The following is a 14606-nucleotide window of genomic DNA, read 5'->3' as shown; positions in this document are numbered from 1 at the left end:
ATCGCAACATTCTTTATGGGCTATCAGTTCAGTTCAGTTCAGTCGCTCAGTCGTGTCCGACTCTCTGCGACCCCATGAACTGCAGCATGCCAGGCCTCCGTGTCCATCACCAACTCCTGGAGTTCACCAAAACTCATGTCCATTGAGTTGGTGATGCCATCCAGCCATCTCATCCTCTGTCATCCCCTTCTCCTCCTGCCCCCAATCCCTCCCAGCATCACGGTCTTTTCCAATGAGTTAACTCTTCGCATGAGGTGGCCAAAGTACTGGAGTTTCAGCTTTAGCATCAGTCCTTCCAATGAACACCCAGGACTGATCTCCTTTAGAATGGACTGGTTGGATCTCCTTGCAGTCCAAGGGACTCTCAAGAGTCTTCTCCAACACCACAGTTCAAAAGCATCAATTCTTCGGTGCTCAGCTTTCTATATAGTCCAACTCTCATATCCATACATGACCACTGGAAAAACCATAGCCTTGACTAGATGGACCTTTGTTGGCAAAGTAACGTCTCTGCTTTTCCTTCCAAGGAGTAAGCGTCTTTTAATTTCATGGCTGCAATCACCATCTGCAGTGATTTTGGAGCCCCCCAAAATAAAGTCTGACATGGTTTCCACTGTTTCCCCATCTATTTCCCATGAAGTGATGGGACCAAATGCCATGATCTTTGTTTTCTGAATGTTGAGCTTTAAGCCAACTTTTTCACTCTCCTCTTTCACTTTCATCAAGAAGCTTTTTAGTTCCTCTTCATTTTCTGCCATAAGGGTGGTGTCATCTGCATATCTGAGGTTATTGATATTTCTCCTGGCAATCTTGATTCCAGCTTGTGTTTCTTCCAGTCCAGAGTTTCTCATGATGTACTCTGCATATGAGTTAAATAAGCAGGGTGAAAATATACAGCCTTGACATACTCCTTTTCCTATTTGGAATCAGTCTGTTGTTCCATGTCCAGTTCTAACTGTTGCTTCCTGACCTGCATGCATGTTTCTCAGGAGGCAGGTCAGGTGGTATGGTATTCCCATCTCTTGAAGAATTTGCCACAGTTTATTGTGATCCACACAGTCAAAGGCTTTGACATAGTCAATAAAGCAGAAATAGATGTTTTTCTGGAACTCTCTTGCTTTTACCATGATCCAGCGGATGTTGGCAATTTGATCTCTGGTTCCTCTGCCTTTTCTAAAACCAGCTTGAACATCAGGAAGTTCACGGTTCACATATTGCTGAAGCCTGGCTTGGAGAATTTGGAGCATTACTTTACTAGCGTGTGAGATGAGTGCAATTGTGCGGTAGTTTGAGCATTCTTTGGCATTGCCTTTCTTTGGGATTGGAATGAAAACTGACCTTTTCCAGTCCTGTGGCCACTACTGAGTTTTCCAAATTTGCTGGCGTATTGAGTGCAGCACTTTCACAGCATCATCTTTCAGGATTTGAAATAGCTCAACTGGAATTCCATCACCTCCACTAGCTTTGTTCATAGTGATGCTTTCTAAGGCCCACTTGACTTCACACTCCAGGATGTCTGGCTCTAGGTCAGTGATCACACCATTGTGATTATCTGGGTCGTGAAGATCTTTTTTGTACAGTTGTTCTGTGTATTCTTGCCACCTCTTCTTAATATCTTCTGCTTCTGTTAGGTCCCTACCATTTCTGTCCTTTATCGAGCCCATCTTTGCATAAAATGTTCCTTTGGTATCTCTGATTTTCTTGAAGAGATCCCTCGTCTTTCCCATTCTGTTGTTTTCCTCTATTTCTTTGCACTGATCTCTGAGGAAGGCTTTCTTATCTCTTCTTGCTATTCTTTGGAACTCTGCATTCAGATGCTTATATCTTTCCTTTTCTCCTTTGCTCTTCACTTCTCTTCTTTTCATAGCTATTTGTAAGGCCTCCCCAGACAGCCATTTTGCTTTTTTGCGTTTCTTTACCATGGTGATGGTCTTGATCCCTGTCTCCTGTACAATGTCACGAACCTCATTCCATAGTTCATCAGGCACTCTATCTATCAGATCTAGTCCCTTAAATCTATTTTTTCACTTCCACTGTATAATCGTAAGGAATTTGATTTAGGTCATACCTGAATGGCCTAGTGGTTTTCCCTACTTTTTTCAATTTACAAAATAAAAACTTCAAAGTTCGAAAAAAAAAAAAAAGAAAAGGAGAGACATTTTAAAAAAAAATAATGATCCACCAAAAAAAATAAATCTTAAAAAAAATCACAGACGGATGGCCTCCAATCTTACACTCCGGAGAATATAATAGACTGTGCGGATGTACTTAAGAAATGCCTAGGAAGGTCTTTCCAGAACCTTCATTCACTGTCTTTGAAGAGAAACCAGAGTATTGAGAAAGGGAGGAGAAGTGGACGACAGAGGATGAGATGGTTGGATGGCATCACCGATACGATGCACGAGTTTGAGTAAACTCCAGGGGTTGGTGAAGGACGGGGAAGCCTGGCGTGCTGCAGTCCATGGGGTCGCAAAGAGTCAGACACGACTGAGCGACTGAACTGAACATTCACTGTCTTGGGTGCATAGACAGCAGTGGTGGTATGTGCCCAGTCTTGAGCAGCTTGGAGGAATCCACACTCTCTGGTGTTAAAAGGCCGGGAGAGATATCCAGCCTTGAAGACCAAGGTTCCAGACTGACCAGTTTGCTGTGGATGGCACGTATTTTAAGGGCTATGCCACGGTGCCCCAGCGTCCCAGTGGTGCTGAATGAACACACGGGCACTTATTTTCGTTCTCACGACAAGGGGGCAACCGTGTGACCTCATCAGATGCTGTGCTGAGCTGAACGTTGGCCCCATAGATCCACTTGGGTCCTGAAGCCTGGGAAAGGGAGCTTGTTTTGAAATAGGGTCTCTGTAGTTGTGATGGAGTGAAGGGTCTGAGATGACGTCCTCCTGGATGGGGGTGGCCCTAAACCCAGGGACAGGGTCCTTATAAGACACAGAAGAGGAGAGACACGGACGCAGAGGAGAAGCCACGTGGAGACAGAGGTGGAGACGGGAGGGAGGCGGCCACCAGCCCAGGGACAGACGCCTGGAGCCCGCAGAAGCTGGGAGAGGCCAAGAGGACCCTCCCTTGGAGCCTCTGAAGGGAACTCAGCCCTGGGACACCCTGGATGTCTGTGGTTTTAAGCCCCCCAGCTTGTGGTCACTGGTTCCGGCAACCACAGGAAGTCACATAGCTTTTGATTAAGATGAGTCTTCGGTGTTAAAGCATGACATGTGTTCCTGTCCCCACCGTCTGCGGTCAGGCTGTCCACAGTCTTCCTCGTGTCCCCAAAACCGGGATGCCTTGCAGCTTCTTGCAGCAGGCACTCAGGGTCTCCCTTGTCTCCGGGGAGACACAGGCCACCCAACCAGGGTGGGGGCGGGGGGTGCCTGGTGACAAAGACGCCTCAGGTGGACGCCCATGGGACCCACAAGCCCTGCAGGAGGGTCTCCCTGTGAGCCAAATCTCCCCGTGGCTTTGCAGAGCTCGCAAGCTTTATTCTGCATGTGCCGGGCTTCCTTCTGGGGCATCTTGAGAGAGCCTGCATGATTGCTGAGCTTACATGACAGGAAAGACTCTGGCAGGGGTCCCTGTGTGTGTGGGGAGACGCCTGGGAGCCGGGGCTGAGTAACACACTGTGGGACAACAGAAGTCTGTCGAGGAGGGACATTCCAAGGATTTCAGATGCTCCGAAAAACACGGAAGGCGGGACTTGGAGCACAGCTGAGCTGTAAGGGGGCTTTCCTGATGACTCACACGCTGAAGAATCTGCCTGCAGTACAGGACAGCTGGGTTTGACCCTTGGTTCGGGAAGATTCCCTGGAGGAGGGCATGGCAACCCACTCCAGGATTCCTGCCTGGAGAATCCCACGGACGGAGGAGCCTGGCGGGCTACGGTCCACGGGGTTGGAAACAGTCGGGCACGACTGAGCGACTCACTCTTTGAAAACTTCATCTACCTCTACAAGGATTAAACCAGCTGCTTCTGCAGCTGCTGACCTGCAGTCATCTCCTGAAAGAAGTTCAGGGTGGAGAGCAGACATGAGACACTCTGTGCTCTGGAGGAAAAAAAAAAAAACTGGCAGGAAAGGTCTTCAAATAGATATTCTCAGGAACCCAGTTTATGAGGGCAACTTTTGCATCTCCTCATAGCTAGACAAGCACTGAAACGCTTCATGGTCATGTCTGCTCCCTGTGACTAGCAGAGACCTTCTGCAAAAAAATATATATATGCTTGATTGCGTGAACTCCCCCTTCAGCGAAATCACATATACCCCAATCTGCCTTCCCTGCCTCTTTGCAGCAGCTCCTCAGAGCTATCCGAGGCGCTGTGTCCTGGGCTGCGATCCTTCATTCGTTCCGTTGTTTATTCAGTCGCTCAGTCGCGGCCGACTCTCTGCGACCCTGTGGCCTGTAGCCCTCCAGGCTGCTCTGTGCATGTGACTCTCCAGGCAAGAATACTGGAGTGGGTTGCCGTGCTCTCCTCCAGGGGATCTTCCCAACCCCGGGGGTCGAACCCCGGTCTCCCGCATTGCAGATGGATTCTTTACCATCTGAGCCCCCAGGGAAGCCCGTGGTCCTAATTTTGCCCCAAATAAAACATAAACTTGCGACATTCACATTGTGCAATTTTTTTTTAAGTCAACACTGTTTTCCCCAGACAAATTTTCTTATGGAAAATCTACACGGCGGCTTGGACCGCCTGGGGTGTTTGCAGGCTGCCTTCTCATCTTTGTAAGCCGATCGGGGCGGGGTGACTTTAGAACAAGCCCTGGCCCCTCCACTGACCACGGGGATTAGCCGACCCGGGACTCCCTGGGGTTACCTTTTGAAAAGGCAGCCGAGGGTCAGGCCACAGACGAGAGTCCCCAGGACCACCAGAACGTAGATGTGCACCAGGCTGGACCCTGTTTCTTCAGAGCCTGGGAAGACAGAGCAGGGGGACATGCCAGGGACCCCGAAGGGGAGGGGCAGCAGCTGTCATCACGCAGCCAGCTCACGGGCTCACGGACGAGGAAACACGGCCAGTGACACTGAAAGCATTAGTCCCTCTGCCACGTCTCACCCTTTGCGACCCCACGGACTGTAGCCCGCCAGGCTCCTCTGTCCAAGGGATTCTCCAGGCAAGAATACTGGAGTGGCTGCCGTTTCCTCCTTCAGAGGATCTTCCCCAAGCAGGGACCAAACCTGTGTCTCCTGAATCGGAGGTGGATTCTTTACCGTCTGAGCCACCAGAGAAGCCTCATAAGAAGGGAAATCTACCAGAGTACCCTAACCCGGAGCTTTCACAGAAAATGTTTGTGAGACAATAGACTGTACTTTGCCGACAAAGGTCCGTCTAGTCAAAGCTACGGTTTTTTCCAGAAGTCATGTACGGATGTGAAAGTTGGACCATAAAGAAGGCTTAGTGACGAAGAACTGATTCTTTCAAACTGTGAGGCTGGAGAATACTCTTGAGAGTCCCTCGGACTGCAAGGAAATCCAACCAGTTCATCCTAAAGGAAGTCAGTCCTGAACATTCATTGGAAGGACTGATGCTGAAGTTGAAACTGCAATACTTTGGCCTCCTGATGAAAAGAGCTGACTCATTGGAAAAGACCCTAATGCTATTGAAGGCGGGAGGAGAAGGGGACGACAGAGGATGAGATGGTGGGATGGTATCACCGACTCAATGGACATGAGTTTAAGCAAACTCCAGCAGACAGGGATGGACAGGGAGGCCTGGTGTGCTGCGGTCCATGCGGTCGCAAAGAGTCAGATACAACTGAGCGACTGAGCAAGAGATGAGAGATGAGCCCAAGACCACGTTCAAAACCCCTACAGCACTCTCAGAACATAGCAACCTAAAGACCATTCGACTTAAAAATGGACAGAAAAAAGGATCAATAGCTGAATAGGATGAAGAGTACCAGGCAAACAGTTGTAAACTTCATTCCCTCCCATTTGGGGAATTTATTACAATAGTAATTTTTTTAATGTTTATTCCTTTATTTGACTATAGCTGGGGCTTAGCTGCAGCACGAGGGATCCAGTTCCAGGGACTGAACATTGGGAGCGAAGCCTCTTGGCCACTGGACCGCCAGGGAATTCCCCATGGCCTCTGTTTTATGCTTTGGGCTTTCCGCCTGAAGGCATGTGAGGTCTTAGCTCCCCGACAGGGATCAAATACACGTCCCCTGCAATGGCAGGCAGATCTTAACTGCTGGAGCACCAGAGAAGTCCCCTCCCATCCATCCTTAAGCTTTAATTTCACGAGTCATTTAGAATAAGTGCTCTTTACAATAAACTGTTTTCCTTTGTCTGTTTGAGTCGCTCAGTCGCGTCCGACTCTTTGCGACCCCATGGATGTAGCCCGCCAGGTTCCTCTGTCCATGGGATTTCACAGGCAAGAATACTGGAGTGGGTTGTCATTTCCTTCTGCAAAATTATTTTTTCCTATCAAGGGCACATTTTTCATCTGTGAATAGTCAAAAATACAATGACAAACTCTCAGTCTATCATAGTGATCATATCCCGATGGGACGGTTGCAACATTTCTCAGTATACACAGATAAAATGTGACCTGTTCAACACAGCAGTTATCTTTTAAGTGATACGTCAATTGTCAAAACTGCATGTTCCGGATGGCAGGCGAAACAAAACAAAAAAAAAGGCCGTGTGGAGGTGAGCCAAGTCTGTTTAGAACTGTATTCTAGGAAAAGTCGTATTCTGGGAAAAGTCAACTTTTTTTTTTTTTTCCTCGCCCATAGTTTAAATTAATCTTTCCCTGGTGGCTCAGACAGTAAAGAATCTGCCTGCAATGCAGAAGACCCGGGTTCCATCCCTAGGTCGGGAAGATCCCCTGAAGGTGGGCATGGCAACCCACTCCAGCATTCTTGCCTGGGGAAGCCCATGGACAGAGGAGCCTGGTGGGCTACAGTCCACGGGGTCGCCGAGAGTCGGACACGCCTGGGTAACTCACATTCACTCACCAGGCGTTGCCAGGGGGATAGTGTCACCAGGGGCTCGTGGACGGGAACACTTCCCAGAATGGCTCAGAGAAGGCCTCGGAATGCCAGGAGCTGTCCGGGGATGGTCTCGGGACACCTACCGAACTCAACGGGCTGGCTCCAGGCTCCCCAGTGGGCTTTCCGGGCGTCCGCTGTCCTGATCTTCACAGTATGTTTCGCTTTGGATCCCGGTTTCGGAAAGTTGTATCTATTCCCGGAATCACCAAATACTACAATCTTTGGAGAAAGCAGAAAGTTAGAGCTGTCCCCTGTGTTGAGGAAAAGAGTGGGTGTGTGGGTGTGTGTGTGTGTCTGCCCAACCGAAGTGAAAAATTTAAGCCCACACCCTCCCAACCTGGGCATGAATGTTGTAATTTGCGTCCTGAGTACTCCAGAGAGATGCTTAGATAAATAAAGCGAATGGGTGATTGTCCTGCATTTTCTGAGTGACTACTCCTGGGGCTTCCGGGACGGTTCAGTACAGATGCAGCAAAGGTTCAGGAACTGCAGAGGATGTGGACAGACCCATAGACGGATCATGGCCCCGCGAAGGATGTGCAGAGGACCAAGTTCAAGTTCCTCATCGGATAGAGGACGATACCGAGGTCACAGTGGTGGTGAAGCTTGGAAAAAATCAACAAAAAGTACTTTGATGATCATCCTCGAGAGGAGTTTTGAGGGACGCAATCATCTCTGTGACACTTCAAGTATTTCCTGGAGCAACATGGACAGAAGAGGGAGACCCCACCCCAGTGGTAACTAGGGGTGTATCACTGCCCAGATGATATGCGAAGGCAGGGGTCCTCAACCTCTGGGACCTAAGGCCTGATGACCTGAGGTACAGCTGATGTAACAATAGAAATAAAGTAGACAATAAATGCAACACTCTTAAATCACCCTTAAACCATCTTATTATTATTAAATCATCTTAAACCATCCCTCTCTGTCCATGCAAAATTTGTCTCCCACACACTGGTCCTCGGTACCAAAACCGTTGGAGATCACTGCTCTATGGAAACCCCATCATCTGACTTTTATCTCATCTCCATACTGGCCACTGCTGGATCAATTCCAATTGGTGTGTGTCCATTGATGGATATTGTATGATTAAACTGGAGCTTCCCTGGTGGCTGTGTGAATAAAGAATCCACCTGAAGTGAGAGAGACACAGGCAGTTACAAGTTCGATGCCCAGGTTGGGAAGATTCCCCTGGAGGAGGGCAGGGCAACCACCTCCAGTGTTCTTGCCTGGAGAATCCCAGGGACAGAGGAGCCTGGTGGGCTACAGTCCACGGGGTCACAAAGAGTCGGACATGACTGAAGCGACTGGGCATGCCCACACACATGTAGGATTGAACTACGAGGGTGATATTTAGGGTCAGGGTTGGCACTCACCAGTTGACTTCTACCGCTGCTGGTATCGCGCTAGAAAAAAAAAAAACGAAAAGAGAGTATTTACTTTTCTCCATTTTGAAATTTTTAATAGATCTCATCCCATCTCCCCTTTCCATGAAGTCAAGACAAAACAGTCAGTGCCCAACAAACAGCTGAGCTCCTTACATTCCTCCTAAGCTGGAGTTGGCTCCACATGGAGGAGGAAACCTATGCACACGACAGAGAGTGCCGCTGGTTCATGGCTCCGTCCAGAAATGCAGCAGTCGGTGGGTCCTATTAAGAATGCACATGGGCTTGGAGGAGAGGGTGCGTCCGTGTCTGCACCGGGTCCAGGAGACGTGAGGAGAGGGTCTTTGGTGTCTACACTGTGTCCAGGGGGACCTGAGGAGAGGGTGTCTTCATGTCTACACTGGGTTCAGGGGGATGTGAGGAGAGGTCTCTTCGTGTCTACACTTGGTCCAGGGGACGTGAGGAGAGGGTGTCTTTGTGTCTACACTTGGTCCAGGGGACGTGAGGAGAGTTCGTGTCCGTGTCTGCTCCGGGTCCAGGGGCCTTGGCGCACAGCATGGACTGTCCCCGACGCCCACCCGTTCTGCTCTGCTAGGCCCTGCATCCCCCGGATGCCCGCCCGTTCCACGCCCCACTCTCATGCCCCGGGGCTGGCTGCCAGGCTCCCCGAGCCTCACTGCCCTGCTCGGAGCCGAGTCCACTTACCCGTCTCTGGATGTCCAGCTGGTACTGGAACTCCCTGTTGGGCCATGGCTGTCGGGTCCTGGGCTTTTCCCACCTGATGAGGCAGTGGGACTCGTTGCACTGGACGGTGATGTTGTCAGGTGGGTTGTACTGCTCTGTAACAAGACCCCGGAGACACCTGTGATGCGGGATGCCTCCGCTACTCCACGGACGGGAGACCCCTTTCTGCCATCCCGACAGAAACAGGAGCTCCCGAGTTCTCCAGGGAGGGAGCAGCTTCAGAGATTGGAATCATTCATCTATAAGCCAAGGGCTGCTGGCTGTCAGCAGGAGCAGACAGACAGACGTGGGAGTGCGGGTTCTTTCAGATGCTCCGAAAGGGACCAAGATTTGTGGCCTCCAAAACGCTGGGAGAATACATTTCCACTGTTTTAAGTCTCCCAGTATGTGCTCACGTGTTACAGCATCTCCGGGGATCTCAATGCAAATGCCCACACAAATTCTGTCACATCTATCTAAGCAGTGGTTTTAAATTCCGGATGGTCGTTCTCACCTATTTCCTTTAACAGCAAAACCGAGTCGAAGAACTGGATTCCGGTTTCTTGGCTGGTACCGTTAACCAGGAAGTAATTGTACGACGTTAATCCCGAGAGGTCTTGGAGGTGACATCCCACGTGGGTCCCCGAGTCCTTCAGGTAACGAGGACATTCCCTCTCAATTCTTTTCCTGTCGGATCCCCAAACGTTCAGAGAACCGTCAGGGCAGTTTTCACTTCTTCGCAGCATTCGTCAGGGTTGTCTACGTGAGGTCAACACTTACTTTGATCGGATGTACAGAAAGTACTGGACGTCGTCGGGAGCCGCTCGGCCCTTGGCCCAGCTGCAGTTCATGAAATCCGCGTCGTAGATAACACAGGAGAAGTTTTGGGCAGCCGTGCCCTCCCTACCTGGGAAGGTACGGAAAAAAACAATGATGTTTAAAGAGGGATGGACCCGATGGCTTCGTGGTTCAAAGAAGAATCAATATCAGTCCTTCTCAGACTCTTCCCAAAAAATAGAAGAATACATTCCAGGGATCTAACATACACCGTGGCGGATACAGTTGACAATACTGTATTGTCCACTTGAAATTCCCTAAGAGAAAAGAAATGAAATTAAAAGACACTTGCTCCTTGGAAGAAAAGCTATGACCAACCTAGACAGCATATTAAAACGCAGAGACATTAGTTTGGCGACAAAGGTCCGTCTAGTCAAAGCTATGGTTTTCCCAGTAGTCATGTATGCATGTGAGAGCTGGACTATAAAGAAAGCTGAGCGCTAAAGAATTGATGCTTTATGAACTGCGGTGTTGGAAAAGACTCTTGAGAGTCCCTTGGACTGCAAGGAGAGCCAACCAGTCCATCCTAAAGGAAATCTGTCCTAAATATTCACTGGAAGGACTGATGCTGAAGCTGAAACTCCAACCCTTTGGCCACCTGATGCAAAGAGCCGACTCACTGGAAAAGACCCTGATGCTGGGAAAGATCGAAGGCGGGAGGAGAAGGGGACAGCAGAGGATGAGATGGCTGGATGGCATCACTGAGTCAATGGACAAGAGTTTGAGAAAGCTCCGGGAGTTGGTGATGAACAGGGAAGCTTGGCGTGCTGCAGTCCATGGGGTCGCAAAGAGTCGGACACGACTAAGTGAATGAACTGAACTGAAGAGAGAAGATCCCTGAAGGGTTCTCACCACAAAAAAAAAAACACACGCAGCAGAATAGAGACGTGAACAGCTCGACTGTGGTCATCGTTTCGGAAGGCGTGCAAAGACTGAAACAGCAAATGTGGGAACTCCCTGGCGGGCCACTGGTTAGGGCTCCACACTTTCACTGCTGTGGGCCCGCATTCCCTCCCCAGTCAGGGAAGTCCGATTCCAGAAGCCGCAAAGGAACGGCCCAAGACAAAAGCACCCAAGTGACAAAACAAAGCCAAGAAATCCTCACATCTACACAATTCCTGTGTGTCGAGACGCTCGTGGGGAGCAGAAGGGTCACCGCCCGTGTGTTCCCTACCTGGGTTAGTGTAGACCAGCATTTCTGAAAGCCGTCTCTGGTTGACATGTACTTCAACGGTAAGCGTGACTCCCCCGTGGAGAGAATAGTCCTGAAACGTGCACTGACACTCACTGTCTTTGACCTGAAGAGACGCAACCGGCCCGTGGGTTAAGAACCTGTCTTCTTTCCTCTCATCCTCATGCCGTTTGCTCCTGCACTGGTCATGACATCCACTTCCCTATGTGAAATCTCACCCAGGTAACCTTCTTTGAGAAGAGGCCCGCTAGCAAGGTTCAGAAAGTCAGTGTTCAGAGCTCACCTTTTTAAGAATGAAGTATATATATATATTTTTAATTGGAGTATAATCGCTTTGGGCTTCCCAGGTGGCTCAGTGGGTAAAGAATTTACCTGCAATGCACGTGACGCCAGAGACATGGGTTTCATCCCTGGGTCAGAAAGATCCTCTGCAGGAGGGCATGGCAACCCACTTCAGTATTCTTGCCTGGAGAACCCCATGGACAGAGGAGCCTGGTGGGCTGCAGTCCATAGGATTGCAGAGAGTCAGACTTGACTCAAGGGATGTGCACATAATTGCTTTACAATGGTCTGTTAGTTTCTGCTGCAACAATGTGAATCGGCTGGAAGTATACATATGTCCCCTGCCTCTTGAACCTCCCTCCGAACCCGCCTAGAGCTCACCGGGGATCTTGTGAAAATGTACAGTCTGGTTACATGATTCCCAGTTGAAGTCTGGGAGCCTCTAGGTCTCACAAACTCCCAAGGGATGCAGCTTGGACTGTTCTTTACACCCTCATCGCTTTCCATTTTTTGGAACCTCACACTCCCCCCAACCTTGTGTTTTGGCCACGCCATGCAGCCCGTAGGAATCTTAGTTCCCTGACCCGGGACTGAACCCACAACCCCCGTCTGCCAGAAGCTCAAAGTCTGAACCAGCAGGGAAGTCCCCACACCTTCTTCTACGGGACTGACTTTTCTTGTCTTATGCCACAGGCATCATTGTCTCAGGAGTGTCATGGTTACACTGTATCCAAGTCAGTCCGTTTAGTTTGGCTCCATGTAACAGGCCGAGCGAATGTTTCTTTCTTGCTCAGGATCAAGTCTAGCACGTGAGCCAACTGAGTGAAAAGAACGTGGCCCCCCCAGGGAGTCAGCCTACTGAACACATCCCGGACACGAGGGTCACTTCCCCGGTGCACCACGCACCATGACTTCCTAGACGTATCCCCAGGTCCCTCTTGTGTTTTTGTCTCATGCTTGATGAGAGCTCGACAAAGGATCGCAATGGGGCCTGTGCAATCTACCTCGTCGTTGCTGCTCAGTGGCTCAGTCACGCCCGACTCTTTGTGACCCCGTGGACTGCAGCCACGCCGGGCTTCCCTTGTCCTGCACCATCTCCCGGAGTTTGCTCAAACGCGTGCCCAAACCACCTTACCTTTTTCTTAATCGGCCCCTTCTCCTTGTGAATCAGCACACATTCCCCAGAGCTAGCGTTTTCCCTGCAGTCCCAAGTCAGCTTCGTCGTCTGTGGGTCAAACTTCACATTTAGGCTGGCATTTGGCTTCACGGTTGGAAGATCTGCAAGACGTGACCTCAGGAATCAAGAAACGCCCCTTTTCCCAACTCCATGCCCACTCAAGCAATTCGCCTCAGGTCTTGCAAGGAAAGATCAGCGTTAGGGATCACTGCCAACCACCGCTGTCAAATCCTCTGTGTCCCCTACCCTCTGTCCCGTCTCTCCCTCCTGCCCGATTCTCCAAGCGGAGATGCCTCTGTTGTTATACAGTCACTAAGCCACGTCTGAGTCTTTGTGACCCTCTGGACTGTAGCCCGCCAGGCTCCTCTGTCCGTGGGATTCTCCAGGCAAGACTGGAGTGGGTTGCCATGCCCTCCTTCCTGACCCAAGGATGGAACCCATGTCTCCTGCACTGCAGGCGGATTCTTTACCACTGAGCCACCAGGGCGGGCCCAGTGGAGACGTCTACTGTGAAAATAAATGAATATCAACCGAGCAAGGAGCAGAGGCTAGTTAATCCCATCTCGTCACGGGCAGAGAGTCAGGCACCATCAGGCGTGGCTATGCCGATAGGCTCGCCAACAAAGGTCTGTCTAGTTAAAGCTACGGTTTTTCCAGGAGTCATGTATGGATGTGAGAGCTGGAGTATAAAGAAAGCTGAGTGCCAAAGAACTGATGTTTTTGAATGGAGGTGTTGCAGAAGCAAGGAGAGCCAACCAGTCCATTCTAAAGGAGATCACTCCTGAACATTCATTGGAAGGACTGATGCTGAAGCTGAAGCTCCAATCCTTTGGCCACCTGATGCACAGAATAGACTCATTGGAAAGGACCCTGATGTGGGAAAGACAGAAGGTGTGAGGAGAAGGGGACGACAGAGGATGAGATGGTTGGATGGCATCATCGACTCGATGGACATGAGTCTGAGCAAGCTCTACGAGTTGGTGATGGACAGGCAGGCCTGGCGTGCTGCAGTCCACAGGGTCGCAAAGAGTCGGATGTGACTGAGCAACTGAACTGAAGTGATAGGAATGCATCCCAGAAGCTGGGGTCAGGGGAATGGGGGGAAGCAGAAAGAGGTCAGGCACATTCACATACTCACCCTGCTGCTCCTGGGTGAGGAGCCATGCGGAGTCAAGCACCATAGAGAGGAGGACCACCGTCGCCAGGAGACTTCCAGGGCTGCCCAGACAACGCAGAAGCGCTGCAGGTGAGAAAAACCAGCCTGCGTGGGAGTCTTGATGTGGACACCAGTGATGTTTCCCCAGGGAGATGGGGGAAAAAACCCAACAACACAGGACTCTCTCCAGGGTGATGGTCAGCATCGGCATGCTGACCTGGCCAGCAGCTTGGGTCACTTGCTTATAGTGGTTAAGACTCTGTCCTCCCAATGCAGGGGGCCACAGTTTCGATCCCTGGTCGGTGTACTAAGATCCCCCATGGTACACGGTACAGCTAAAAAATAAATTAATTAACTAAAAAGACAATTTGAAAAAGAGTTCAAAGTGCATGGGCTTCCCAGGTGGCGCTACTGGTAAAGAATCTGCCTGCCAACACAGGAGACTTAACAGATTCTGGTTTGATCCCTGGGTTGGAAAGATCCCCTGAAGGAGGGAATGGCCACCCACTCCAGTATTCTTGCCCGGAGAATCCCATGGACGGAGGAGTCTGGTGGGCTACAGCCCTCCGGGCCCCAAAGAGTCGGACACGACTGAGCGACTTAGCATGCACACAGAGTGCATGATTCCAGTTCTATCACTTTCTGGAAAAGGTAAAACTATAGCAGAATGGAAAAGGATTGATGATGCTTTCAAACTGTGGTGCTAGAGAAGACTCTTGAGAGTCCGTTGCACTGCAAGGAGATCCAACCAGTCCATCCTGAAGGAAATCAATCCTGAATATTTATTGGAAGGACTGAAGCTGAAGCTCCGATACTTTGGCCACCTGATGGGAAGAACTGACTCATTGGAAAAGACC

General features: G+C 50.2%; 1 protein-coding gene across 17 annotated transcripts in view; it reads right to left on the bottom strand.

Moving 5' to 3' along the window:
• Positions 1–14606, bottom strand: part of CSF2RA (colony stimulating factor 2 receptor subunit alpha) — a 67131-nt gene that overhangs the window by 35034 nt on the left and 17491 nt on the right. For 13 of the 17 annotated variants that reach the window (XR_009493647.1, XR_009493648.1, XM_059884030.1 and 10 more), the window contains exons 2-10: positions 13732–13833; positions 12552–12694; positions 11117–11240; positions 9886–10012; positions 9620–9792; positions 9088–9221; positions 8374–8403; positions 7081–7216; positions 4816–4912 (exon numbers count right to left, since the gene is read on the bottom strand). Coding sequence is in view for 15 of the 17 variants with exons in the window: in XM_059884028.1 (XP_059740011.1) it covers positions 4816–4912; positions 7081–7216; positions 8374–8403; positions 9088–9221; positions 9620–9792; positions 9886–10012; positions 11117–11240; positions 12552–12694; positions 13732–13833 (1066 nt within the window). In the remaining 2 variants the exon portion in view is untranslated. Of the gene's footprint in view, positions 1–4815; positions 4913–7080; positions 7217–8373; positions 8404–9087; positions 9222–9619; positions 9793–9885; positions 10200–11116; positions 11241–12551; positions 12695–13731; positions 13834–14606 lie in introns of those variants that run through there. The other 4 variants (XM_059884032.1, XM_059884034.1, XM_059884033.1 and 1 more) reach the window with 4 other exon arrangements.

Source organism: Bos taurus, chromosome Y (assembly GCF_002263795.3).
Source record: "Bos taurus isolate L1 Dominette 01449 registration number 42190680 breed Hereford chromosome Y, ARS-UCD2.0, whole genome shotgun sequence".
In the NCBI taxonomy this organism is placed as follows: Eukaryota; Metazoa; Chordata; class Mammalia; order Artiodactyla; family Bovidae; genus Bos; species Bos taurus.
Note: the sequence above shows the minus strand (reverse complement) of the source record. Positions and strands in the feature narration are given on the sequence as shown.